Source organism: Pseudopipra pipra, chromosome 3 (genome assembly GCF_036250125.1).
Source record: "Pseudopipra pipra isolate bDixPip1 chromosome 3, bDixPip1.hap1, whole genome shotgun sequence".
Taxonomy (NCBI): Eukaryota; Metazoa; Chordata; class Aves; order Passeriformes; family Pipridae; genus Pseudopipra; species Pseudopipra pipra.
The window spans coordinates 15,507,981-15,535,156 of record NC_087551.1 but is presented as its reverse complement, the minus strand read 5'-3'; the positions used below and the strand labels follow the sequence as shown (position 1 = coordinate 15,535,156).

Below are 27,176 nucleotides of genomic sequence, written 5' to 3'. Positions count from 1 at the left end.
CACCTGTGTCCCAAACACTCCAGTTCCAGGAAGAAACCAGGGTTCAAAGGTGGCCAGAAACAGTCTAGAACAGGCTATACACACAGCACTTCACTGTGCTTCTCAAGAGAGGCTCAATACAACGTCAGTCTTCTTTTTCCCTTTTTTCTTTTTGCCTTTCCCTGTATTTTTGTATGTTGGCAATTCAAACAGCACAGCTGCTGTCCCTGATTCAAGGGCAGGGGCAGGTGTGTGCGTTGCCTAAAGACAGGGACTGTCCTTAGGAGCAGCAGCAGACTGGGGTGATGGCAAACACCTCCTGAGGCACAACAAAAGGGACTGCCAGCACCACCCAGCCAAGCTGCTTTAACCACCCCAGTGCCAACTCCCAGCCACCAAACCAACCTACAAAGGAACATCTTTGAATATCAAGAGTCAGCACATTGCCCTTGATGCTGTAGCTGTGTACTCGAGGTCTTTTTGATAAAAGTGGTTAGCAGCAAGTAGAACCCCATGATTGACATTTCTTTGCCTGAACTGGAATTACATTAGCATGCCCTTGGTTTGCAATTCCCAAACAGGTACAAATATTTAAGGTTTTGAAGGTTTATACATGCAATTCTGTTTGCAGCAGTCAAGCAGGCTCGGTTTTAATCCCTATAGAAGCTCTATTCATAGGAATTAATGTACAGCACAGGGCATTTTCCAAATGGGATTTACATACTTCTGACTAAGAATTTGAAAAAAAATAGATAAAATGGGCAAATGAAACAGGAAAGTCTTTTTACATAAAACTTAATCTTTAGCATATTTCAACGGATTTCTGTTGGTAGGAAAAATATTGTTTACTAATTTCAACCATGATACACAATTTATACTCAGGATTTAGATTTTACAAAACAATTTTTAAAAGAAAAATATTCATAAGAGTGACTAATTTTGGTGTGATTGGGAACATCTGCTGGATATTTTGCTGGTGTCAATATTTCATCTATTTGTAATTAATACAAAAAGGAAAGAGATACCAACCAGAAAACAGCACAGAACTGACCACTGTTTTATAATTCAATGTAGAAGTGAGCAAATACCAAAACCAGTGAAATAAACTGCAGAAGTAAAACTACTGAGGCTTGTAATAGGAAACAGTAATGCCAGTTCAGTTAAAGATACCTACCAAGCTGTGCTCTTTTAAAAAGAAATAAAATAAACAGGAATGTTTTTTGAGCATGTATCGTGAGATTTGAATAACTGAAATCAGCTGGAACTTTGGAACTAATATTTTTGCAGAGTACCCAACAAGGTAGTATTCCAGTGAGTTAAAAATGTGTTTGTATAAGTAGAATAGTACTTTTTATTTTTGTAAATAAACAATGTTTACACACACAATCCCTCCCCACCTCCACCAATCTGCAAACCATTTTCATATGTGCTTTCAGATACTGAGGTTTTATAATGAAATTGGAACTGAATTTTTGCACTGCCTGTGCAGTCTATTGATGTTACCACAAGCAAAAATTTTCTGGACATAATTTTACTTGCATGGAATAGGAAATTATACCCATTGAGAAAACTTGGCTGTTTGATTTGCAGAGTCAGAAATAGCAGTAATTTTTTCTCATTGTTTATTGTATGTTATAAAAGCATTACTTTTGCATTGACTCACTGGCTTCAAAAAGTACTGTTACATCTTGCAAAGTATAAAAGGAATATGGGAACACCTTTGTATTTCTTAAGACTGTTTGATAAAGCACCACCTGCTGGAGAGCCCAATCCTGAAAACACATGGGATGATGATGTTACACAATTTTAAACCTACCTGCATCCCATGCTGAGTCTGGGCTTGGGAGCTGTCTGAGACACACCTGGATCTGACTTTAGACCTCTTTTTGGCTATGCAAACTTTAGGGCAATTGCATTTTCTTTTTGATGCTTTAAAGTCTTATTCTAATTACAGGGTGGATGTTACCTATTTAATAAACAAAAAGAGAAAGAAAAAAGGCATGTGTCTTTATTGGTAGCCACAGACTGTGGCTGTGTAAACTGAAGTAGTCCTTCCTCAGTGCTGTTGCTGTACAACATATTTATCATGCATAATGAACCACTTACTGTGTATGTACTAATATGCATATCCTTTGTGGAATCTCAGTGGAATTGTCCATTATTTTCTACAATGTAGTTTCTGTTTCCCTAGCATTCATGAAAGCAGAATTTGAGCTCAAATATGGACATATTCACACACACAAAAAGAAATTGCATGTCGGTTGTACAATGAGCAATGCACAGTTCATTAGTTATTTTGTGTGAGTCAAGTATTAATTTGCCCTAATTGAAGTTATTATGTAACATAGCATTTACTGTATTATTTAAATATAGCATTGCAAATGTGTATTGGTTTGGAAAGGCACATTAGTAATCCAATTAGAGCAGAAGCCATACCCATAGATTTGCTAGCAATCAGCAAAATACGGTTTTGTTTAGATTAGCTCTGAACATTCGTTGCAATGATTTGTCACTGAATATTTTTCAATTTAAAGGCTGGAAAAATACTAAGAAGTGAGAACGGTCTCATTGCTAGCTAATTTTCATATAATTATAAATTCATCCCACATAGGCAATCAGGTTTATACCGTGCCTACACACCTGGCTATATGACCTCCACTACTGCTATAAGTCTGTCTTTCAGTAGCAAGCTAAGACATGACTGAAATATGGGTAAATGGTCATAATATACCCAAATTTTCACCCGCAGAAAGCTGGGGAAGAGAAAAGGGCTGAAGTAGTGCTGGGACACCATGGTCACAGAGAGCTTTGGTGTGATTCTTACATCTCTCCTGTCTTCCACCAGTAATTCTGGTTGCAATCAGAGCTCCTAATTGGGCTGCCAACTAGCACGTACATAGCAAAGAGGCACAAATACCCATCTTGCATTTTCAGTTGTGCCTCCTGCTGCATGGCCCCAACCACTGCCTAAAGAACATTTATATGTCTTGCTAGCAGTAATGGGAGTTACTTGTGCAATGCTTCTTCTGCAGGGAGACAGGCAAACTGCAGCCTCGTCCTTCAGAAACTTCCATGTGCGGCTGAGGTCACTCAGATTACTTCTCTGAACATCTATATGGTCTGAAGGACGTCCTTCCTTATTGCAAGCAAAAAAAAAGCGATCTAAATTTTTTGCACAAAATGAGAACTGTGCTTTGCAGATGGGAAGAAACCAAAGAGAAACAGATGACATCTCAGTGTGACTCCAAACTTTGTCCAAGACACAAACAGGGAAGACAAACCCCAAGAAGTGAATGTAGTGACTTGCCACATGCTACAGGTTTCACAAGAAACTAGTCCTTGTAATTGTTCTGCCCTGAGCTCAAGGGGTAAGAAAAGATGCTGCTTGGTCATTGTCACTCACTAATTTTCACCTAAATTTTAATTTTCATCTGCAAGGTATTAGCACATGTGCCAGGTGAACTCGGTATCTCCTCTGTCTGACCAGCTCACACCTGTGCCATCATTGGTCTCACTAAGGGCTGGCTCACAGAGAAGTCCCAAGTCCTGTAGCTTTCTGCTGCTCCTGAATGCTCTTTCCTGGGCTCAGGCAGCAAAAGACTAACCTGGGCCATGGGGTCTGAGCTCAGGTCTGCACTGCCTGTACAACTTCTCAGCCTGTACAACTGAGATGTCTTGGTCTGTGCCAGCTAGGAGCCACTGCTGCTGTTCTGCAGGGGGGGCTGAGGGGGTTGTATCAGGGAAGATGAACTTTTAAATCCTAAGTTAATTGCATTCTTTCAAGGCTATCCAAAAATAAAACCTAGAAAAAAAGAAACATTTCAAGAATGTAATACAACTCCCAAATTACCTGAAAAGAAAGTGCAATCTAGTGCAGTGTGCTTTCACTGTCCCACTGTGTTCCTTCAGTTTCCTTCTGATTTCTTGTGCTTCAGCCTGTGTCCAGGTATTGCTGGTATCTGCTTTGTCTGTGAAAACGAAATACCAGGAGGAATTGCACTTGGTGCAATTGGTGCATGTTTAGGGGTTAATTCACAAAAGGAGCAGGTTGCCCCAGGGAATCCCGAGCTGGACCATGCACAATCAAAGAGGAGTTAGGTGCCCATGTCTGGCAAGTTTAAAGAGGAATTTTCATTAAGAAAATGCTAAGGGAGAGCACAAGGGACTACAAATGACTGATCTCAAATCTCCTATGTCCTCTTGGCTCAGGTACTCATGCACAAAGGTGATGGGTGCCCAGGTAGTGTTAGCAGGCTAAAGAGTAGAGACTTGGAGCTTGGTTTTCATGCATCCTTGAAAAATACTTCGGCCACTGAATATGAGGGAACTGTAAGGCCACCCTTTGTCAGATGCTTCCCAGTGAGACCCAGCTCAGTAACTTTGCTCTGACCCTCTCATAAACTGGCTTTGCTGAGCTGGATGGGGTTGGGGATTTTTACAGGGCTTAGATACAAACTGGGGGTCCCTGTGGTTGAGCTGTATCAGCTTCTAGGGATATGTGCACTGCAAGAAATAGGGGCACTGGTAAACAACTGGGCATGCACTTTATATGCCTCTGTGGCTAAGGAGAAGCAGAATGGAGTGTATCAAGGATCTTGGGAATAAATAAACATTAGACCTAGGTGCATAGAGCAGCAATCAGATGCTCAAATCCCTTGAGAAGCCCAGCTGTGGGACCTGGTCCAACTTCCCCTGGGGTCAACAGGAGCTGCAAAGGGTCCTGCAAAGGCACCAATGTAAACGATGGTACCAGACAGACTCAGAAACATTTAAATCATGTTACAACAGACTGCCTTTGCCTAAATGCAGAAAAAGTACAGAGGAGGTATGTACAACTTCATATTACATCACTGTATTTCCCAGGCAGGAATAGGTAGTTTGACAACAATTTACAAACATTTAAACAGGACCCTAATTATGGTTATATTTATCCTTTAAAAACAACTTACTGAAAACCCCCCCACCTTAATTTGCAAATTTTTCCCCACAGAGTTCTTCAGCTCACAGAATGTTAATGAATTTGAACATGGTTTTATGAGCAAAATAACAAACTCTCCTGTGGCTTGGGGTCCTATCTATTCAAACTCCTTAGTCCTTTGGGACAGAGCCCATCTGCCTTGATTTATACAACACTTCACAGAGTGGGGCTCCTTCTAATGAGTAATAGTCCTCATGATGGCAAATGTACCAAGATACAAACCTGAGAGTCTAGCTGCAGAAAGAGAGCAGGGTCTCATTCACACTTTTAATTAACGAACACATAAACCATCATAGTTATTTACCTGTAGGGGTAATCCCAAGGGAAAATAACAAATTTTCATTCTTTTGGTTCCCTGCCTCTGCTGTTTCCAAAGATGTCCCCGGCATTTCTAGAAGGTGCCTCCCTGAAATGGGTCTTTCAACTTCTGCAGCCAGTCTTTGAGTCTTCTCCAGACCATGACCTGCCCCTACACAGCCTACTTAAATTTATCCTTCAGTGGGCTTCAAGTTAGGATCACCAAACACTTTGAACTCTTCCTGCTTCTTCAAAGAGCAGGAGTGCACAGACAGGAAGGCACTCTGACGCGTGGACCTTGGGGACTCTCCCTACCATCAAGAAAGCTCCTGCCTCTTGAATGCGGACTCTACTATACCACATAATCTTAAGTGTGAGTCTGTGTCAGGTAGAAAGAGAACACAATCATCACTGCCTGTTTCTGGCCAAATGCATCTTGACAAAAGTTGTGACTATGTTTAGTATGATACAGATCCATGTGTGATGGATCTGTATCTGTATCTGCTCCTCTGATTCCTTTTCGTCAGGAAAAAGATACAATCATTGCCATACTTCATCTGGCAGGCTCAAGTGTGCAAAACCTCAAATTAAAAGTTAGTTTTCCAAGGTTAAATTCCAAAACATTTTGCACCACTACAAATTTAAAGGAAAGCAAAAATGATGGCTACCCCAGACCCAGGCAAAGCAAAGTAAAGTAAGTAAACAACAGAGTAAAATATCTATATGAAACTTCATGGAAATATTTTCAATCATTTCTAATATTCCCAGTTTGTTTTCATCAGCTTCTTCAATTTATTCAGTGACCAACCTAGTTACTCATGGTCTTGCCTACAACTTCAAAAGAAGTTTCCAAGAGCAGATCACTGTGGTTCAGAATATAAGCTCAAGTTTTGTTTCTTGCCTGGAATCAGCAGCAGCCTTTTAATTAACTTCACAGCATAGTAGAGAGAATTTAGAGAAATGATCCAGAGCTGTGCATGTATTTCAAAAGAGATTTGCAGCAATTCCTCTGCACCCATTTGTTATGCTAAACTAGACACTCCAGACCAGGTTTGCTTCTGGTTTTTCAGTGGTTTGGGCTAGTGCAGGTTAAATATGGCTTAAGATGGTAGCAACAGCCAAAGGCCAATTTATGACTTCACATCAGCATTCTAGGGGAAGCCAGCTTTCGGGGGGAACTCCAAAGTAGTGCTCTTCTGTATAACCTACACAGTCAGATTTGTGGGAAACAAGTACAGGGCTGGAGCCCTCAAAAAACTGCAAGGAACTCATTTGCATGAATCTCTGCAACAATACTGCAGAAGCAAAAGATGCAAATTTAGGACAACAGAGAGCCTGTGTTCATTTTAGTGACTTATTTTAATGTGAAAGTAATGAAATAAGCATTTCAGTGGTGATGCAAACATTTGATACCAGAGGTGCATACTGGCTTCTCTTGCATTACATGAAGTCAGTACTGAAGATGACAATTGCCTGTTTCCAGTTATTCAGTAGGCAGGAATAGTTTTGCACACTTTGATATGGTCCTTGATAACCCCCTGACTTTTATGAGTTAGGTGGCAGGCAGTCTTTCAGACATGACTGGCTAAAACCCATAATTTGTATGAGGGGAATCCAGCCCATTCAATCCTCTGCTGTTGAAGTCAGTAGGGTTATTGAAGGGAAGCACAATCACACTAAAGGTGGTGTGGCAGCCATCACCTACATGTGTGTTACATACAGACCTGCTGTGAGGAATTGCTGAAGAGCATCAAGCACAGAGCTCAGGGCCAGATCCAGACTTCAACAAACTGTGAGATACCGGTTTAATCAAACCTTACCAACCCCATGTTTGAATATGGAGCCAAACTTGCCCACAACGCATTTTAACACAGAGTTTGGGTTTAGGCTCTGTTCTGAAGAACAGGGGCTGGTATTGACACCATCCTAACCATGCACACCATCCTTCTGTAACTGCATCAGATTCTGCATCAAAGACATCCAAGTCTCTTCCAAAAGACCCTCAGGGGAAAATTGTAACATAATGATAAATATCTCAATGCATATTAGAGAAAACTTATAAAACCCCCAGAGACTAAAATGCTGAACGCCCAATGAATACCAAGGCTGTGTCTGAATTTAAAACTTTCCAGTAGCTTACAATGATAATTCCAGCCTAGTCACCACTTCATTTTTATTAGAGAAACAAAAGGAATTTCAAAAACTCTACCTAGAATCACTCGTTTCTGCCAAGCGGTTGTTCATGATGGCTAGAGCACCCACCCCTGCAGAGAAACCGTTTTGTCTCGTATTGATACAAACATTCCTCGGGTAGCCGTTGGCCGTCTCGGACAACTGCTTCTGCAAAATGGCCAGGGAGACTTTATTGGATGCCGTGAGCTCCCTCATGGAGATCATCTCTCCAGAGAGCCTCCTCCCCTCGGTGTCACTGTCGTACTGTCCATCAGTGTCCACTGAGATGTTCTGTCGACGCAGGCGGGCTCCGGGGGTGATGGCGTTGCGACGGCTGAGGCGGGTACTTGATTTATGGCACTTTGGGCAACATCTGCATTCGAATTTTTTCAACACCCAGTTCAAAACTTGCTTGATTACAATTGAAATGACATTAAAAAGAGAGTATATGCAACATACCCCCATAAATATAAATACAAAGTTTCCGAATCTGTATAATCCCTGATTTTGGTATGCAGCGTTCTGGCTGCTTACCAAATCTCCAAAGCCGATGGTGCTGAATGTGACAAAGCAATAGTACAAGGAATCAACGTAGTTCCATCCTTCCACCGCCGTGTACATCGCGGAGGCGCAGCAGGAAAGGGTAATAGCAAATATTCCCAGAATCAGCAACACATGGTAAACGGATGGCTTCCAGCCCACGAGGCTGCCCACCCCAGACATAGCTGGCCCCCTTCGGAAGTTGGGAGGTAGGAGACCACTTCTTCGCAGCTGTCTCTCGTGGCACGCCTTCATGATAAATGCCAGGAGGGAGATAATGCGCTCCAAGAAGAGGTTGAAGAAAAGGATAGTCCCAGCACACCCAAAAAGGCCATAAACGATGAGGAATACCTTTCCAGCCACAGTTGCGGGTGTGGTCATTCCAAAACCTGTGGTGTGGAGATAAATGGGTAATGTTAATGACATAGGTTTTCATGTGTAAGCTCAGGATATGTGTAATTTAACAAGGGTCTCGTCTCACTGGACAAAAGGAGTGCTATCTCTAAATCAGCTCAGGCCAACATAAAACCGAGTTCTGTAAAGAGCAAAGAAGGCACCACAAAGCTCAACAAGATGACTAAAACCTGAAAGCAAGAAAAAAATCCTTGCACATATGAACAGCAGTGTATTAACAGAGCAACACCAGTCTGTAAATGCCGGTGGAAGGATCACCAAGCCCAAACCTCTTCAAGGTGGGATGAGGTGAAGAGACCACTTCGCTGCTCTCATATGCGCCAGCCCCGCATGACCCGATGGAAAGTTTAAGCTTGCTGTTCACAAGTTGTAACCCAGTGTAACACTTCTGTTATAGAGGTCCAATTATATAATTCCTGCTGAGAAGAGGCAAGATTTCAGGCTGTATAACTCACCTCCCATATATCAAATATTGTTTTAAACGTAACAGCATTTTAAAGTCTTATCCAAATCCCAACCGCAACTAGACCACCTGGTATCATCACAGAGGGAGGGAAAAGCCATCACACTAGAGAGCTGCCTGGCAGACTGGGAGCATTAGGAACTCTCAGACTGATAATTACACCAGGGAAAAACACTGCTGCGAAGTTAAATAGAAAAATCAGAGTATAAACACTCAGGGAAGATGCAGCAACAATATTAATTCACCTTTTCTTTTTAAGAATTACTTATTGTAATATTACTTATTATTATGACATTACTCATACGCATAATTTTATGAACAAGCAGTAATATCTTGTAGCTACAGATGGTTAAATAACAGCAAAAGTGATCTTAAATTTGCATGCAAATAAATACAGTAAGTTCACTCCATGTTATTTGCTGTAGCAGTTGTATTATGGAAATGATTTACATATATTTCACATACAATCTCAGGAAGATGCTTCTGAAACTCAATTCTGCAGGTATTGCCCTTGTTCTACTACTCTTCCCTGTAAGAACACTTGGCGGTTGAGTCAAAAAGCACACTGACAGGATCGAGGTGACTGCTCATGTCCCATGAATAAGTAACTGCATGTAATCGAAACTAATGGTTTGTAAAAAATCCACATGCTGAAATTATTGTTCCACAAAAATACTGAGCAAGTAACATATTCAAGGAGGTAAATACCAATATCAGACCACATAAATAAAAGTTTGTAAAGAAAAAGGAGCTACTTCTAGCATAGAGCACAATGATGTAATTATAGATCATAATGAAATCATTAAATCCAGTTTATTACCATGATGCACCTTCAAACAGCAACAGGAAAATATTTCCTATATATAATGAATTGAGATTGCTGCTTGAAATCTACTGGTTTATTTTTGCAATGGCTGTATTTCTTCTGGGTAGTTTACCTGTGCTCCCTTCCTACTTCACTGACAGAGAATTTCACATTGGTTGATAAAAAATGTAAATGCTCACGACAAGTAAACTCGGATATATCTTTTCAATAACATGAAGGTGCATGGTGAAAAAGGTGGTCCTACTTTCACAAGAGATTTGGCATGCTTGGAAACAGCTGTGTGCCAGCAATTCAGACTATACTGTGTAATTTGAGTTACTTGGTCTAGTGGAAGGTGTCTCTGCCCACAGCAGGGGTGTTGTGAATAATGCTCTTTCAAGTCCCTTCCAACCCAAACCATTCTATTATTCTTTGATTAGTACCTTCACAGTAAAAAGAGTATTTTCTGTAAAAGTCAGTGAAAAACTTGCACAGTATTACCAGAAAATATCACCGAAGAGGTAATTATATTTTGTTTTCTGGACCTACCGTTTCTCCACTTTGTAGTGTTAAAAAAGACCACCTTTGAGCAGACCTGAAGAAGCCTGCCTTGGGGTCCCAGGTTTAACGTGGGTCATTGGGAAGCTCTTCCTAGTTCCTTCTCCTCTGTGGGGTAGACCTGTTCTTTGGATTGGGCTGGCTGCTAGCAGGAGCTGTCTCATTTAATGATGAATAGTGCTTGGCCCTCAGAAGAAGCTGGGGAGCCTGCTGCGGTTGCCAGCTAGAGATACACAGCCAGCTTGTTATGGAAAAGGCATCTGTTCGCCTCTGCCTTGTCAGCAAAGCATTTAAACATGTGCTTCACAGCAAGCATGTGAACATCACCATCAAAATAAATGGGTTTATTGTCCCACATATGGCTAGACACATTTATTAATTAGGGAAAAAAAAAAGAGGTAGTGACAGTTTGGATCAAGTTGTAAATGTGCTGAAGCTTTTCAGTATTTTCGGTGATCATTCATGAGAGGTGTTGAAGTTTTATACTTCTGATGTTTTGAGATTTTCTGAAGCATAATGTCACCAAAATTCTGTATGTAGCTATGCAAGGTGAAAGAACCCATCACAGCAACAAGAGTGCTAAGAAACAGGTGAGACCAGGAAAACAGAGAATCATAGAATCATTTAGGTTGGAAAAGACCTTTAAGATCATTGAGTCCAACTGTTAGCCCAGCACTGCCAAGCCCACCACTAAAACACGTCCCTCATGTAACTTCAGGTCAACAGCTGGCTGAGGGAAGTGCACTCACATACTCTCCACACAGGGTCTTCCTTTGCCAGCCGTGTTTGTCCCTTTGGCACCACCTGGACCACGAGGGGGTTAGTCTCAGTCTATTCTGTACACCACCTCTGAGCTCAGCCCCCTCTCAAGGCTAAGGTACATCATGATGCCTGGATGAAACAAATTAATCCAGAACTGCCTGTGCCTCTGAGACAGTACAAGGAAAAAAAGCGCAACGGTGCTTTACATTTTTCATGGCCCTGAGACGTATTATACAGGTACCTTGGGGTTGACTTTGTGTGGCTCAGATGCAATATTTCAACCTCCCTCATACTAATTCTGCCTCACTCTGATTCACCAGTTCAAATACAAGCTCTATGGCAGCAATAATTTCATGTGTTTGATACTTCTCCTCCCCAAACCGAATCAGTAGAGATGAGTTGATAAAAACTCTCTTCAGCAGCCTCTCATGAGTAAGTGCTGGCAATAAATAAGACCCTCATCCTGACTTGTTTAACAGGTTCTGTGGTTACAATTCTGCTCTTCTGGAGTTTAAATTACTTAACCTGGTGATGGATTCAAGAGGTAGTACAGCTGGGCAAACTCATGACATGCTTCCTGTTGTTCTTGCTCTCTTTTACCTATTTTCTTACAGGTAAAAGAGATAGTTGATGACAGAAGATAAAAAAGAATAGCAGCTTTAGTACCTATGAGCTCTTCTTTCAGGCCAATTGCTTTGTCTTACTATAGTTTGAGATTAAAAAGGTTGACAGTTTTCCAGTAAAGATGTATTTCTCCAGAGATGGAATAAAGTTTTAGTCACTTCAAGAACTACACAAAAAAAAGTCTTCCAGCCTTTACCATGGCATAATGTGTCCCTGCCTCTCTCAGGCACTCCAGTTCTTCTTATGCAAGTGTCCTGCTATAGGACTTCACTCACACAGCAAGTCAGCACATAATTTTACATCCTAGAGTGAAACAGCACAGATCATCAGTGTAGCATCACCTCTACATAAATATAATGTAGCTACATTTAAAGGAATAAAAGAAACTAAAATGGCTGAATACATCTTTTTAAACAAATGATTCCTCAGAAATAAACAAGAACAAGAACAACTATAACCAGAATTCTGCTTCCAGAGGGAAAGAAGTTCTTGCAACACAAAGACTAAGTTCTTGCAGGATTGGTCCCCAAGAGATGGGGGTTACAGAACACAGACAGAGAAAGAAAGAGCAAGCAATTTTGTTTCACATCTGTTCCACGCTTGCTTTACTTCATAGCTTTCCAACAGCCCTGGTTGGTCTTTATTGACTAACATGTAGGAACTAACACCAAGGAAGAAAACATCCTATTCTGAATTCCAAGTTTGGGTTCTGGTGCTTTCTTCAACCCTTTTCCACCTGTTGGCATTTCATTACTATTTCCCCTGAGAATCATACCTATATATTTCACAACTGCCTCTCATCTATTCTATAGCTCCTCACCACCTAACATTCAGAAACAGTTGCCTTGGATACAGGGTCACAGCTGAGAGCTGACAAAACTGCTGTATCCAGTGCTTTTACCCAAGGAATGAGACTACTACAAGTCAGTTCTTCCACCTGGCTTTCTGTTTTCAGACTACAAATTAAAAACTTACTTTCCCTTTAACATTCTTTCTCAGCCCGCTTTACTAAAATACTGTAAATCTTTTTAGAGCTTTTCCACTGCAAATCCTTTAATATCAAAGTTGCTCTAAAAATCCCATTTGATCTTATTTAGATTAGTGTCTGGAAACAGCTCCTGAATAGTAGCAGTCTGCCTAGCACTGCACAAATTAAGACCTTTTAAGTTGGACCTATTCAATGTCTGAAGACATGAGGTACAACTGCAGTTTTTAGAGCTGGTCTAACCTGTATCATACATAAGCTCATAGTCCTTGGTGACCCATGTACTGAGCAGATATTCCATGGAGAAAACGCTGAGTGACTATCCAATTAAGAACTGACTCCCATAAACATTCTACCTATTGATCGACCCATTCACCCATCCACCCTTGCTCATACCCATACACCAACTCAACATGAATAAGCAGGCAGTTTCTGGCATTTCCTAACTTTCTAAAAGTTATTTTAGAGACATTCCTTTAACACGCGGAACAGACTTGTTGTTCCCAAAGCCTACAGTAAATAGGTGGTCAGAATTCCTGTAAATTTGCTGTGTGAACCAGAGTGACCTAAACCAAGTGCGAGGTTTTTTGGGTTTGTTTGTGTTCCTAACTGAATGTTCAGTATATAAAAAAGTGCATACACGCATCCAGAGACTTTGGGAAAAGATGCCCAGTCTATTCAGTGACCTGAAACACCACCATGATAAACTTAATGAATGTAGTTAAAACCCATCCAGGTCTCTGCTGTTGCTCCTTGTTTCATCTCCATCTGTGAAATATTAGTGAGGTGTTTGAGATAACTGCTACTAAAAAGGAGCAATGCTGGCAGAACAGAACCAGGAGATGATTAATTGAACATTAAGGAGTTTAAAGGAGCTGCAGGCAATTATTAAAGGCTTTCCACAGCATCAGTTTTATTCTGTTTACACACAGCTGTGATCAGGTTATTGGTTATCCACAGCACTGCAATGCGTAACATCAGTGAACACCAGAATCAATCACCCTCAGCATTTCTCTGCTGGACATGATTTAAACCACAGGCTAAAAGGTCACGGCCACAATATTCATTCCTCTTTAAAGTACACTGGTTTTAAAAAGGGTTAATAGAACTGTAAGCCTAAAATAACCCAAGCTTCCTTGGGAAAAAAAAAGTGATTAAATTTGCAATGATGGCATTCAAAGGTGAAGTTAATAAAATAGTTGTTAGTTACCAGGTGCATGTGAAAGGTATGAAAAGAGACTAAGAGGTAACAATATTTTTCTGTAGAAATGAATGACAAAGATGAACCTAAAATTATTCCCAGCTGCAACTTGGGTGAGGACAAGAGACAGGGCTGGGCAAGCACACATGCCCAGGGCTGGGAGGCAGAAGAGCAACTGCATCAGGGCAGAGGTGCTGGGACTCCCCAGCTTCTCTAGCAACCTGTGATTTCCACCTGTGGGCAAGGGGCTTGAACTCCCGTGGGCATCCATGGAGGGCAGTAGGATGTTATGAGAGGCTGCCTCGAGGGAACAATGCAAGAGGTTCCTGCAACAGAGAATGGTGTGATGAAGAGGGCTGTAGAGGTAAGCAGAGCTGCTGGTGGCTGTGGTCCTGGGATTGAACAGAGCAGTCATGTGCTCTGGAGAGGAAATTTTGGAGGAGAGGTGGTGATGAAGGACCTCTTCTGCTAGAAAGGCAACAGGGCCAGCAACTGGAGGATAAGAAGCTGTAAGGAAATCTGCCTCATGAAATCCCCTCAAGATGGGAATGTGAAGCTCGACTCCAGACAGAGTATTTACATGCAGAGGTGCTGCTGTGTGGGGCTGACACCTGGCCATGTCAGTGGGCAGGTGAAGAGGGGACCCCATGCCTCAGGAGACGCTGTCTTGGGTAACAGAGCGGGAGCAACATTTTTAGGGTGAAGGATATGCTGGCCCTGAGAGGAGTATTACCTTGATGGGGTCTAAGGCTTTGGGGGTGCCCCCTGAAATACCTTAGGGAAGGAGAGAGGACTAACGTCCTTCAAAACCTGGCTGCTCCTGAACGTTTTTCTCCTCCCTGCAGCAGGTTTCTCAAGGGTGTTTTTCTACGCTGAAGCATTCTAGTTGAGCATTCCAAGAAAGACCTTAGTTTCTAGTGGGTACTCAGCAGGCACATTTGTCAGCTCAAGTGGCCTAACCTTTGTAAATTTGAGTGATAAATGACCCTTAAAAAGATAAGCGCTGGGGCTTCAGCTTCGCCAGCAGCAGCAGTACTCTTGATCTTTTCATTCACCAGAAGTAGGCAAGCCTTTTCCCTCAGTGGTACTGCATGTGCCTTTTCTGTGTACAGCACGTGAAGAAAGTGCATACCCAAAGACTAACTAAACAAGTCCACCCTTGCTCGCTACTTAATGCCACTATCCTAAAGACATAGCCCAGTAAATACATAAGGAAGTCTGGCCAAGCTTCTTTGACACAGAACCAAGCCCAGAAAGAAGCAGAAGTGTCTCTAAATCAGTTTTATGGTTCCCTGGCTGGGGCTGGCTGCTCCTTTATATACCTTGTACAAGCAAACGGGGACTGACTTGTGCCAAGTCACCAGTGTTGCCAGCTGAGCAGCAGCTCTGGCCCACGGTCTTGCTAAGCAGTAGCCCCTGAAGAGGGAACACATGGGAAGCGTCACAGGCTTGAGGCTCAAAATCTTTGACAAGCTTATGTTCAGGTTTTTTAGCTAATCCATCCTACTGCAGCGGAACATGAGGGAGAGGGGACCTCTCCTAAAAGGAGATGATAGAGAATGAAGCTCAGGGAAGAATGAAAATCAGGAGTATGAATTCAAAACAGACAGAGAAAAAGAAGGTCGATTCTTGCTGAATTGACTGCATAGAGATGGAGGTGACCTGTGGTGTGACAATATTCCTTTTCTATCATCATATTGTTCACAAACAAACTGTCTTTCAATACTTAAGGTTTTACTGTTCTTTTAAATAATATAATCTTCTTCTGCGCTAAATTCTTGGGGCCAGTCTCTGGTTTACAGTCATAAAAATCAAGACTGAAATTATTTTCTTCATTATATGCTTTCTTGGACAAATCTTAAGCAAGATGATGCTAAATCCCCTCTTGTTTTGTCAGTTACTCTACCCCTTGGCACAGCTGGATTACTCTAATGGCTCGTTAAGACAGAGAGAATAGGGGTTAGTGTTGCCTAAATTAGTGCTAAACCACCTCCCAAAGGAAAATGGGATGAGAGCAGGGTGTTCTTGCAGCCTGTCTCTTTGTGAATTAATCTAAACTAGTCCAGAGCCGCTTCTTGTGGCTACCTCCACACTGGATGATTGCAGGGTCCTTTCTCTGGTTTGTTTTCTTTCCTTATCCTAACAGCTGGGGAAAACCACTTTGCTATAATCTTTTCTGAAATGGTGGTAGTGTCAATAATGGAAAAATATAGCCCACATGCCCCTTGGTTACTTAAGTACCTTATATTACTGTGGAAAATGTCTCCCTTATCTCCCCTAGAAGATAAGGGTCTTCAAACTCTTGCATTAACAGCTGTTGGGGCGGTGTCCAACCTCTGCTGCTCACATTCCAGGCTGTGGGCAGAAGCATCTGCCTCAGCTTACTGCACTGCCAAACCTCAGCTAAAACACAGAGGTTTCTGAGACACTATGAGACAGAAGAAACATACCTGAATTTAGAGTAACTATTTAAAAAAGTCTGCAGAAAACAAAAGTACGATAACCCAGAAATACACAAAGTGTGTCTCAGTAACCACGGATATACATGGAGGCATAGCTCATGGACCCCAGGAGTCACCAATTCCCTCCCTCTCTTGAGATGTGGCCAATATCTGAAGCCATACATTCCCACCTCCTCTGACCTTCCTTTAGTCTCCATATTCCAGATTAACAAAAAAAAAGCAGAATTCTCCTGCAATCATAATTTTTCATCTTTTAAAGCTGCTTCCATTCTTCTTTTCCTGTGGTTGTCGAGAATGTTTTTCGTGTGGATAATCACGTATCTAAGCAACACCCTAACAGAAAAAAAGCTTATGCCCTGTCATTTCAAACAGTGTTTCAAACATAAGCATTCACACCTGCTTTTGCTGTTTATTGAAACTTGCAGTTGCATTTCAGATATCTGTGTAGACCTGAGGTTGAGCATTTTTTTTTTTTCTGAGCTGCAAGGGAAAAAGAATAATGGCATTCAAATTTTGTTATGTTCTTGAGACATCATTGGCTTCGAAAGAATATTTGCACATGTACTGTCACTTCACTGCCAGTACATCTCACAATACTTCTTGTTTCAGGCTAAGAAACAGCATTATCTGAATTTCACAAGTGATCCTGGGCGTATGTCGTACTTCCCCACGTAAGAATTCTCATAAAACAAGATGTCACTCTTAGGCTTTCTGAGCCTTACAGATGGGAAAGGCTGTTTCATGGTTACATTGCTGGCTTACCTTTCGAGAGGATTAAACAATAGACTTGTAGCATATTTTTCTTCTGCCAGTGGTGTTAGTGTAGGTAGGTGTTGAGAGAACATCTGTTTCTTGATAGCTGTGTCATCTCTTCTGCTTTATAAAGAGTTAGGCTATAAATATGGACTGGTGGGATAGAAAGACTCTAAACGTGAAAACATCTTCTCCACTGTTTGGCTGGGTTTTTTTTTTTCAAATCTCTACAAAAATCTACCTGGACTTGGTAATGGTTTAAACATGCCTTCATGAGCCCCTTATTTTAAAAAGTTCCAGCTGAAAGTAAAGAAGCAAACTGTCAAGTATCTTTTTGCTTGGGCAGCTCTTCTAATTCACTCATGAAGGCACGAAGATTTTAAGTAACTTTAACAGAAATACAGTGTTGCAGAAATACAGGGTGGCAGGACTGTTGACTAACCAGTTACTTCCCATTTGCTACTTCTGCATTAACTCTTCCTTCCTTAGTATGCATTTCCCTTGACTACTTTTTAATTTAACGATACTGAACAACTTTGCCACATTACCAGGGTAATTTTGAGCTTTCGATTTTATCTGAGATTTCCCTGGTCCTCACAGCTCTGCCAATAGCCCTTTTTGTAAATCAAATCATTTTATCAAACAGCTTATTTCTACATCTCTCATGAAAATCACAATTTGAATTTAAGACCTTTACACTGCAGTCATGTCCCCCCACTTCCAAGAGTCTTAAAGCAAACTTGACTCCATGCACACTGAGCGTGAGTGACACTGTATTTTTTGTTTGGCCTCAGAAAATAAATATATTGTTTGCACAATGCTCAGGCTGAGCAAAGAGATGACAGAATATTCAATAACGAATAACTGAAAGGATTTCATCTGGTTTTAACAGAAATTTACTGGATTAGTTTCTCACTCAGTTCTCACATGGGCAAATTTGCCCTCGTTGCAGTTTCTGCCATGATTAAATTTGCCTGTGTTAGACTTGAGAATGAAAGGGAAACATATGGCCAATCACTTCTGATGGGAAAGAAGCTGCAGTGGTACAAGCTCAGAAAGGTTAAAATCCATTGAGAAATTACTGTGAGGCTACAACTGTTATCAAGGTAGTACTGCTTTTTTCATCCACTTACTACGGATTTTTAAACACGAGCAATAGCAGTGTCTCACTCATAATAAGTAATCCCATATGTTAACATCAAACCATTCAATTTCTTATCTTATTCCACCCCAAAGCTTTAATTACTTGAAAAGGCTGCTAATGCTTTGCCTCATCTAATGCAATTAGATTTAATTTTCATTCTACCTCTCATTTGATTCATGAGGGATTGCACTGAAACCTTCCAATGTCTAGGTGTGCCAGCCAGTGCCATCAACAGACCCACTGAGCTTGGGAAGATGTATTGTACACAGTAATAACGAGTGCTGGCAACAGCAGACCTACATTTGTTTTAGAAACCTAGTGTGCCAATAAAATGAGTAAAGCAGGATTTCCTAAAGCTCTGTAAACTGGTCTACTATTGACTTCAGCAGATGTAGGCTATTGAGGAGATATTTGATTTGCCTGGATTGCTATGCAACTGCCCCTTGGATTATAGTCCTGTTTGCTACTAAAGCGTTTCTATTCACAGGAGGTTTTTATTGTCACTTCCAAGATTTACTGTGCTTGGGAGGACTTTCACATTTCAAATGTTCACCAGCATGAACCCTAATCTTTGCCCTAAACAGTCTTCTCCCAAAATGCCCTCAGATATGCACTTGGTGCTGACACACTACGAAAACTGTCTCTTTTGATATAGGTAAGCAAGGCTCACGCAGATCATGGTCACAGGTTATGTTTCCAACAATATCAAGCTCTCTTCACTCTAAAAATTGCAAATGACATGTTCCAAGTTGTTTTTTTTGTTGCTCTAACCCTGGTGGTATTATGGCAAGAGGTAAAATTCTCATTCACTTCAATTGCTGCAAAGATACGGTAACAACTGCATTCATTACAATAAAGAAATGACACTGTATTTTCCAGCATAACACCAGGAGTGGGTATTGTTACATGACGTTAATTGCCAACAGAACTATCCTATAATTGCTTTCCCCTTCTCTCCACAATGAAGAGCAATTAAAGTTTGAATAAAAACAAGACAGTGTGCTGGTGAAGATGACCCATCGGTACAAGTGAGAAAAAATGATGAGGTGTGTATGATCTGTGTCAAACTGAAGACAATCAGAGAAGAAAGAAATAGACCGAAAAAGAAATGGGGATCAATAGCAGGATTAACACAATGGAAGAGGGACAGGAGTGATGAGGAACAGAAAGAAACTGTAAAGGTTTACTTTTGACTTCTTTGGTAACTATTAACATGAAAGACTGCAAGGACATCAAACAAATATTCAAAAGTTAATCAAGAAAACAAATCACCAGTAGACAATGGCATACTAATTGTGGGGGAGGCAGCAGAAGCTGTAGAAATTAAGAGTACCTGAGACAGGCAGGTGAGCAGGGAGTGTTAGATAAGCTGTAAGAGAAAGAAAGGGGGAATATCCCCAGGACTGCAAAGCTGGGGGAAGAGTCTAGGGACTGGCCAGGCTCCACAGGAACACAGCCCATAGGGTTTCAAGCAGGATTTGGATTTATGAGCCTGCAGCAAACAGAGCAGCTGATAAGCCTGGTAATTATGATCCCTCACTGCTATTACAGGCGCGATAACTGGTTTACAGGGAGGTTGCTCAGTAATAAGAGACGGACTGGCTGGAGCCTCGTGAGTCACCTCCATGGATGGAGAGCTGTCAAAGTGGTGTTTTGGCACACCAATGTTTGGTTTGCAGTCACATCGCCAAGCTCTTGTTAATGCTTAGGGAACTAAAATACAGGTATTTGCTACCCAGAAGACTGAAGGCCAAATAGAATGTTCTGCTAAGCAGGAGGTATCTGCTCACTAAGCAGACACTGCTCCTTCAACTACCTGAGCTAGAGGGACCTTGAGGGCTGCACAAACAGGGAATTCATGATTACAAACTCCAATTGGTCATGATTTTGAACCTGAATCACACCACATAGTAAGTCAGTATAAAATTTCCCCTGACTTCTGAGATGCTGGACCATATCTCATGTGATGCTGGGCAAATTCTTTATTCCCTGGTGTTACAGACAGGCTTTGTGTTTCGGGTGGTTGCTCTGAGATGCTGTGGTGTTTGACATTCAGCTGGAGACCCCACGTTTCAGTGTTCCAGCTGAGCACCTCAAACTCCATGGGCACAGAAAAAGAAGTACGATTTGGTTGGCTGTCCTCGACTTAACTTCTGCAGCAGTAAAACAACAACTAGATCTCCACTGCACTGACGTTAGTGTTTTAAAACATTTGGTTTCATAGCTAGGGTTTAATATTTAAGAAATCTCTGAATCTGTTAAGAGTAAGTAATCTAAAATAAAGTGCTCTGTAGAAATTACTCAGTTTAGATGACCAAAGCACAGTAATAGCTTCATTTTCTGTTGCTGGCATAACCCTACAAGGGCAGGCAAATCCTAAGCAGTATTGAGACTGATATAATATTTTCAGATTATTTTTTCTTTTAAAAAGGGCTTTATTTAAAGTACTGGGGTTTCTCCCTTCTGCCTTCTAGAATAAAACCCCCACAAATTTATGATCAAAATTATTTCATCGAGACCCTACAGTGGGGACACCTCAAGTTACCCGTGTAATTACATGGAGGTACTCCAAGTAAAGCTTCCTGTTTTTGCTCTCAAGGACAAGAAGGCAAGCTGTGTTTTAGATTACCTTCCTGCTCAGAGCACACAACCTATGCCCACATACTAATGAAATGCCTATCTGGTACCCAAAGAAGTTAATAATCCTATGCAGCTATGGCAAGTAGAAAATATTGCTACAGTGCCAGGTGTTCCTCTGAGGAAAATCACTGTAGGATCACTTCTCTCCACAGAAGTATGCTGACCATTCACCTGCTGCCCTCTGAGTCTCTTGCTCTCTGTTCCTTATCGAGACTGCCCAAGTGAGAAAATAACTTCCAGAAATCCACCAGCACATTGATTAAAACATGACATGCACCAAAGGAATCAGATCTGCCTGAAACACACTCTCATGCTGGCTGCAGACTGTATATAGCATGGCAAGGACAAATAACCCGACACTGCAGCTTAATGATACTGCTTGCTCTTCCAGCTGCTTTCTCATTTGGTTTTGTTTGATTATTTCTTAACTTTAAGAAGGTCAACTCTGGAGGCAACTCCCCCCTAATCTGAAGCCTCCCAAAAGCTGCCTGTACAAGCCTCAGGGAATTGCAGAGCAGTAACACTGATGCTGATCAGGTTTACATTCTGGTTTGGATGTCGCCTTTTGGATGCATTGGCTGTATAGACAGTGAGACTGCATTCACAGAGAGCAGAGAGCCAGAACCTCCTGTGGCTATGGCTCAAGTTCATGTCCTGAAATACAGCAATGAAGAAGACAGGGCAAATATTCTTCCCCCTTAAAACCTTCAGATCATCTCAATTATTTGTGAAATTTCTTGCCAAATTATCCTATGAAGTGCCTGCTCTTGCAGGCTCACTCCCTGGCTCCTAGCAGTGCAGTCCAACAGCTGACCATTTGCTTGCTGAGCTGTCCAACTGTATTTTGCACATCACTTCCATTTAATTATCACCTCCAGAACAGCTGGACCACCAGATTTTTTCACAAGACTACGCCAGAAGATATTTTAGACTTGAGTGGTTATGGTGGTTACATTGTGGAGCACAAGCAGAAATAACATGCTGAGTATGATAGATCCCTACAGAGGACCCACAGAGAAGAAGCTCCAATCCAGCTGACATCCTAAGCAAGCAGAGAACAGCTCCCAGAAGCCAGTGAGACGGAAGAAAACACCGAACATTGTGTGTCTCATTTAAGGTAAGAGCAGAAGGTACCCCTTCCCTTTGTGTGGAGCTGTCAGTCCACCAGAATATTGAGTCATTTAACAGGATACCTCAGGGACAAGGAAAGGATGAACAGTCTTGCTCACTCCTACACACTGTGCCCTGAACACCTGTAGCCTTCACAGAGTTTTACAGAGAGAGGATCCTTTTATCTTTTCTTCCCGGGGCCCCTCTCAAGCACATGTAACCCAGACATGTTCCATCCCAAAACAGTCCACCCGCAGTAATGGTCCTTTATAAAATATTATATTGAAAAATCACTTTTACAAATTGGAGTACCTCTCTCAACCTCATTTTTTAATGTCTGGTATGGATTTCTATAAATCAATTATATCACCGGATTTATAAAACATATGTTCTTATACATAAGAAGCTTAAAATCCAAATTTGATAAGTCTGTGTCTCAATATGTTTTACTAGTGAGGCACCCAAGGTTTATTCTAACATTTAAGAGAAGAAAAAAATCTTGGTATAGAGTCTAGAGACATGGACTGAAGTCAGAAATCCAGAGCTTCAGGCATTCCAGAGCTGTCTGATGTGCTAGGCAGAATGAATCTGTGCTCCTAGAATATGGGGAAAGCTATGACTGATTATGCTGCAACATTTTACCAGGAAGAAAACTGGTCTGACTTATGCTTTTGCTTTCAGTTTTTAACAAAGTGTTCGGAACTATCGATGGTTTGCATTTGGAGAAGGAAAGAAAAAACTCAACTGAAAAACAAAGTCTACTGTCACTTAGACCAAAGAATCAAGAATAAATTTCACCTAGCTGCTCCTTAAAGAAATCAGAACAATAATAGCTGCCTATAAAAACACTACCTTTTGGAGTGCAAAATAATGACTGAATAGATGGTGTAATCTGACAGCAAACAACCAGAAATTAGACTGAATAATTTTCTTACATAGCCCTGAAAAATCAAGATATGTCTAATGAAAATAGACTCATCATTTCATTATTCAAGCACAAACAATGCAATAGTAGAAAAACGAATGCCCAGATTGCTATCAAGAGGGTGTTTTATGGGCTGTAAGCCACTTGCTTTATGGGTTATTCAGCAAAATGCTTTAATATTAGACTTATCATTTCATTTTAACTCTCATTTCTTAAAGATCTTACTATCAAGTTTTTCACCGAGAGGATTTGACTGCATCCCTGTGTAATTAGGGAAATGCAGAAGTGCAGCCAAGGAAGCACCTAATGACGGGGTGCTGCTCAGCTCTGCAAAGGCCCCGCTCAAGGAGGGTGGATGGAGCAGTCTTCTCCAAGCCTGGCTATGCCTAACCCTTGTTCACACAAGGATGAAGAACTGGAGTCTCTCTCCCTCTGTTCAGCTTACACAAACCCCAGGAAAACTTGCAGCCCTGTCCCTGTGACTATATTGATGTCTTCGTACGAAAGATTTAGTAGTTTTATTAAAACAGAGTTTTATTAAAGCAGAGTGAGGGCTTTAAAAGACACAGTGAGATACCTGTAAGCTGGAATCCTCTACAGATAAGAACCTGAGCAACCTGCGGGTGCTTTACCCTTGACAGACACTGCATATACTTGCTGTTTGTCAAGCAGTGAGTAAGAAAGCTTTCCAACACGGCACTAGGATAGTAGCGTGTTTAGCTGGAGCAGTAAAGTTGTTTTGACACACTTAACTGATGAAGTTGTTGAGGAAGGCAAGCTGTTTTGACTCTGGATGTCTGGTAGTTCTTGGTGAGGTTGAGTAAAGACACAGTTCTTGTCAATTAAGCATGACACGAAAGCAAGTCAAATTGCTCTGAACCAGGACAATGTGGTGTGTGAGCAGTGGAATTAAAGGTACTCCAGGTGGGTGGGTACATAAATGAGCTGGCTGGGAAGGGAAAAATGGACCACGAAAGAACGACTCTGGAACTGCTCCCTCAGGTGACATTCTGATGCCTACCATTTGGTTTCTCCCTGATGGGACCATGAGCCAGACAGCTTTGGGCACATTTGACTAAGAGTACAGTTTTGGGGTTTAGTTGGACAACTAGTTAATTCGCTGGATTTTCTTGCTTTTGCTGGGCAGAGCTGCCAATACTAACTGAATAAACTGTGTGGTGGAAGAAACCTTGCCCACGGAGAGGCAGCCAAGCTCACCATGGGCTTTGTCCCTCTATGAGCTGCAGCAGCTTGAAAAGGCATGCAAGGAGAAGGACTGAGGTGGGGGCAGCAGTTCCTCTTCATCTGCAGGAACTGTACCTGTAGCTGCTAAAAGCTATTCCAGGATGGAGTGCAACAGCCTTGAGGGGTAGGAGACACTGCTTCTGCTGGGCTGTACAGCTTGGCACCCCCAGCACAGCAGCTCTGCCATGGCCTTCGCTGTGCCCAAAGGCAGAACTTGGCTTCACTTTGAGCTACCTTCTGCTGCATCTCCTCACCCAAAGCAAAGCCTTGTTCCACAGCAGGTTCTCTGAACTCACACAAAGTACTGTAAGTAATCCAGGAGTAAGCACTAGCAGGTAGAATGCCAAGAGAAGGTACTGCTTGGGGAGTCCTTGTCATAACCTGGCCTTTGTTGTAGCTCAAAAAACAGTCTTCAGCCTCCATCTCGCATGTGAGATATGGGGGTATTTTTGGCTATAACGAGAGAGCAGTGCCCCGGCGCCCTCAGTTTTGCTACAGGAATACGAGAAACACAATTCTTGGTTCAGCCATTTACAGCGGTCAAGAGCGGCAAAACCCCCTGCTGATATCCTCATTCCCTCTGCCCAGGTACAAATGACTGCAGATGGGGCAATGGAGATGCAAACAAATGCAAATGAAGAGAAACATTTTACATTTCAATAACCTCAGGGAGGAGAAGGCAGGGTTGGTGGGGAAGTGATGTGTTTACACATCACCTGAAAATTTCTGTTTGCTACAGCAGGTGTAAGGAAAGAGTGGGTTTGTTAAATACACGGACTTTTTCGTCCATCCATTCAGGTCAGTCAAAATGATCTTTTTTAAATGTATGTTCCAGTGATGAAGAAGGCCTAATGCTTAATTAAAATGGTTTTCTAGTGACTGGACTATTGAACATACTTGCAAAGCAAAAGTTAACTGAACTATTCAATGCAAAAAGTAACTACCTGACAACACTGCTGTAGTCACCATCACGACTCTATTATATAGATTAGTCACTATTGACAAAATATTTTCGAACCTAATGAATGTAAGTGCAATAATGAGCTGTGCGTTTCTGCCTCTCTAATAAAGGGGAAACACGAAATTTACGCTCAGAAGCCCCAAGACAATTGGCTTGTTACAATACTTAAAATCTGTCAGAGTTAAGATCAGTAGGATTCTGTGTCCACAGGGACAGGATTTCTCAAGCAATAGCCCGAGACCAGCAGACAGTCACGGCTTTACTTTGGCTAAATCTCCGATATAATAGTTCTTAATTGTGCTTTTAGAGTAAGAAATTTTAGAATAAACCCCAGTAATTTTATAGTAAAAACATATCCTCCCCCCAAAACTCCCCATTTGCTTACAAAGTGCTGCTCTTCCTGAACACCTATGGGATATTAACAACTGCAGCCAGCTGTGACCAGCGATACACGGAGAACGTGTATTATGCTACAGCTGGAAGATATACAGATTGTGTCTTTAGTCACACACACAACTTTGCCAACAGTTAAAGCCGGTACCAAGTTCAGCGGCCAGGCACCGCGAACGCCCGGCTCTCACTCAGCATCTCCATCAGCCCGCTGCTTTCGGGGCCCTGTGCCGCCTCTCCCGGTACCGAGCCACTCTCCCGGCAGGCACATCCCGGCGCGGTGGGGGCGCGGGCAGCGCTGCTCGGGGATCCGCCAGCCCTGCTCGCTCCTTCGGGCCGACTGTAAACCCAACGGCCGGCAGCAGAAGTTTAATGGGTAGGGACGGGACCCCCGACACCGCCGGCCCGGGGCACAGACGGCCGGCGGTCCTGCGAACCCGCGGGAGCCGGAGCGCTGCGGGGCGGGAGAAGCGCCGGTCCCCGGCTCCGCGCAGCGGGGCAGGCGGTGCGACCGCGACTCGCCGGGCTGGGAGGTGAGCGGGGGGACACAGGGAGCCGGACGCCCCTCTACTGCGAGGCCCCCGGTTGTCACAGCAACGCGGCAGCGCCTCTCCCCAAACTTTGGTCGCTATAACGACCGGGCCGCGGCCGCGGCATCCCCCGGGCGGGCGGTTCTGCGCCGCGGGGCCGTCGGGGCGGCGCTCACCTATGGTGGAGACGACGGTGCCCACGAAGTAGAAGGCGCCGGGGAAGTCCCAGCGGGGCCGCAGAGCGTCGACGCGGATGCCCGCGGCCATAGCCGCCTCGTAGCTCCGCAGGAAGGCGCGCAGCTCCGGCAGGCTGATGTTGAAGATGCGGCTGAAGTTGTGCAGGGTCCGGTTCCAGCGGAGCTGCGCGGCCGCCTCCGACGGGCTCTCGAGGGCCGAGAAGACGGTGGCGCCGGCGCTCAGGTACGCCGCGATGAGGGCGGCCAGCAGCAGGAACCGCCCGTTGTCCTCGTTGAGGGGCGCCAGGCGCCGCCGGCGGCAGGAGCCCGCCGCCCCCCGCGGGGGCATCATCCGGTGCGCGGCGCGGCGGGCGCGGCGGGCGGCGGGCGGCCCCCGGCGGGGGGCGCGGGCATGGGGCGGCGCCGCGCGGAGCCCGGAGCGGCGGCGGCGGCTTCGCTGCAGGGGCCGCGGCTCTGAGTCATCCCCCGGCGGAGCTGCCCGCCCGGCTGGCGGCGGCGCCCCGGGGCCGCTGGGCTCGCCCGCCCGCCCTCAGCCCGACGCCCCGCGGCCCCGGGGCCGGGGGCTGCTGCGGCGCGGGCTCGGCGGCGCGCCCCGGCCGGCTCGCTCTGGCCATGCGGGGCGGCGGCGGCGGCGGCCCCGCCGCGGGGGAGACGCCGCGGGGAGGCGGAGGCGGAGGCTCCGCGCGGCGCCCGGTCGACGGCGGGCGGAGGGCGGGAGCGTGCGGCGCGTCCCCCGGGGAGCCGCATCCCCGGCGGGAAGGCTCCCCCAGCTCCGCCGCCGCCGGTGCCGCCCGCCCGGGCCGGGCCGCCCGAGCCGCCGGTGCCGCGCCCCCGGGGCGCCGCCGCGCCCGGCCCGGGGGAGGGATGGGGCGGGACGGGGACGCCCTGCCCGGCCCGGCCCAGCCCTGCCCGCCGCTCCCCAGTTCTCCGCTGCCACCGCGGCCCCGGCCGGTGGCCGCCCCCCCGGGCGCGCCCGGGAAGCAGGGACACGGGGAACTTGGCCGCTCCCTCGCTGTGTGTGCGATGCGCCTTTGCCGCTGC

General features: G+C 43.9%; 1 protein-coding gene and 1 long non-coding RNA gene across 4 annotated transcripts in view; one reads left to right on the top strand and one right to left on the bottom strand.

Annotated features, from left to right (window-relative positions):
- Positions 1 to 1,302: 1,302 nt before the first annotated feature.
- Positions 1,303 to 26,496, bottom strand: KCNK12 (potassium two pore domain channel subfamily K member 12). Of its 2 annotated transcripts, XM_064647995.1 has the most exons (3): positions 26,115 to 26,496; positions 7,464 to 8,355; positions 1,303 to 3,947 (listed from the first exon to the last, which is right to left on the bottom strand). In XM_064647995.1, exons 1-3 carry the CDS (start codon positions 26,464 to 26,466, stop codon positions 3,911 to 3,913), a joined length of 1,281 nt encoding a protein of 426 aa, XP_064504065.1. In that variant the 5' UTR covers positions 26,467 to 26,496; the 3' UTR covers positions 1,303 to 3,910. The 2 variants fall into 2 exon arrangements, with proteins under 2 accessions (XP_064504065.1, XP_064504066.1); XM_064647996.1 differs by having other exon boundaries at positions 1,303 to 8,355.
- Positions 26,260 to 27,176, top strand: part of LOC135410967 (uncharacterized) — a 31,770-nt gene continuing 30,853 nt past the window's right edge. Inside the window, exon 1 of one of the 2 annotated variants that reach the window (XR_010428950.1) lies at positions 26,260 to 26,358. This is a non-coding gene — a long non-coding RNA (uncharacterized LOC135410967). Of the gene's footprint in view, positions 26,359 to 26,396; positions 26,470 to 27,176 lie in introns of those variants that run through there. The other variant, XR_010428951.1, reaches the window with a different exon arrangement.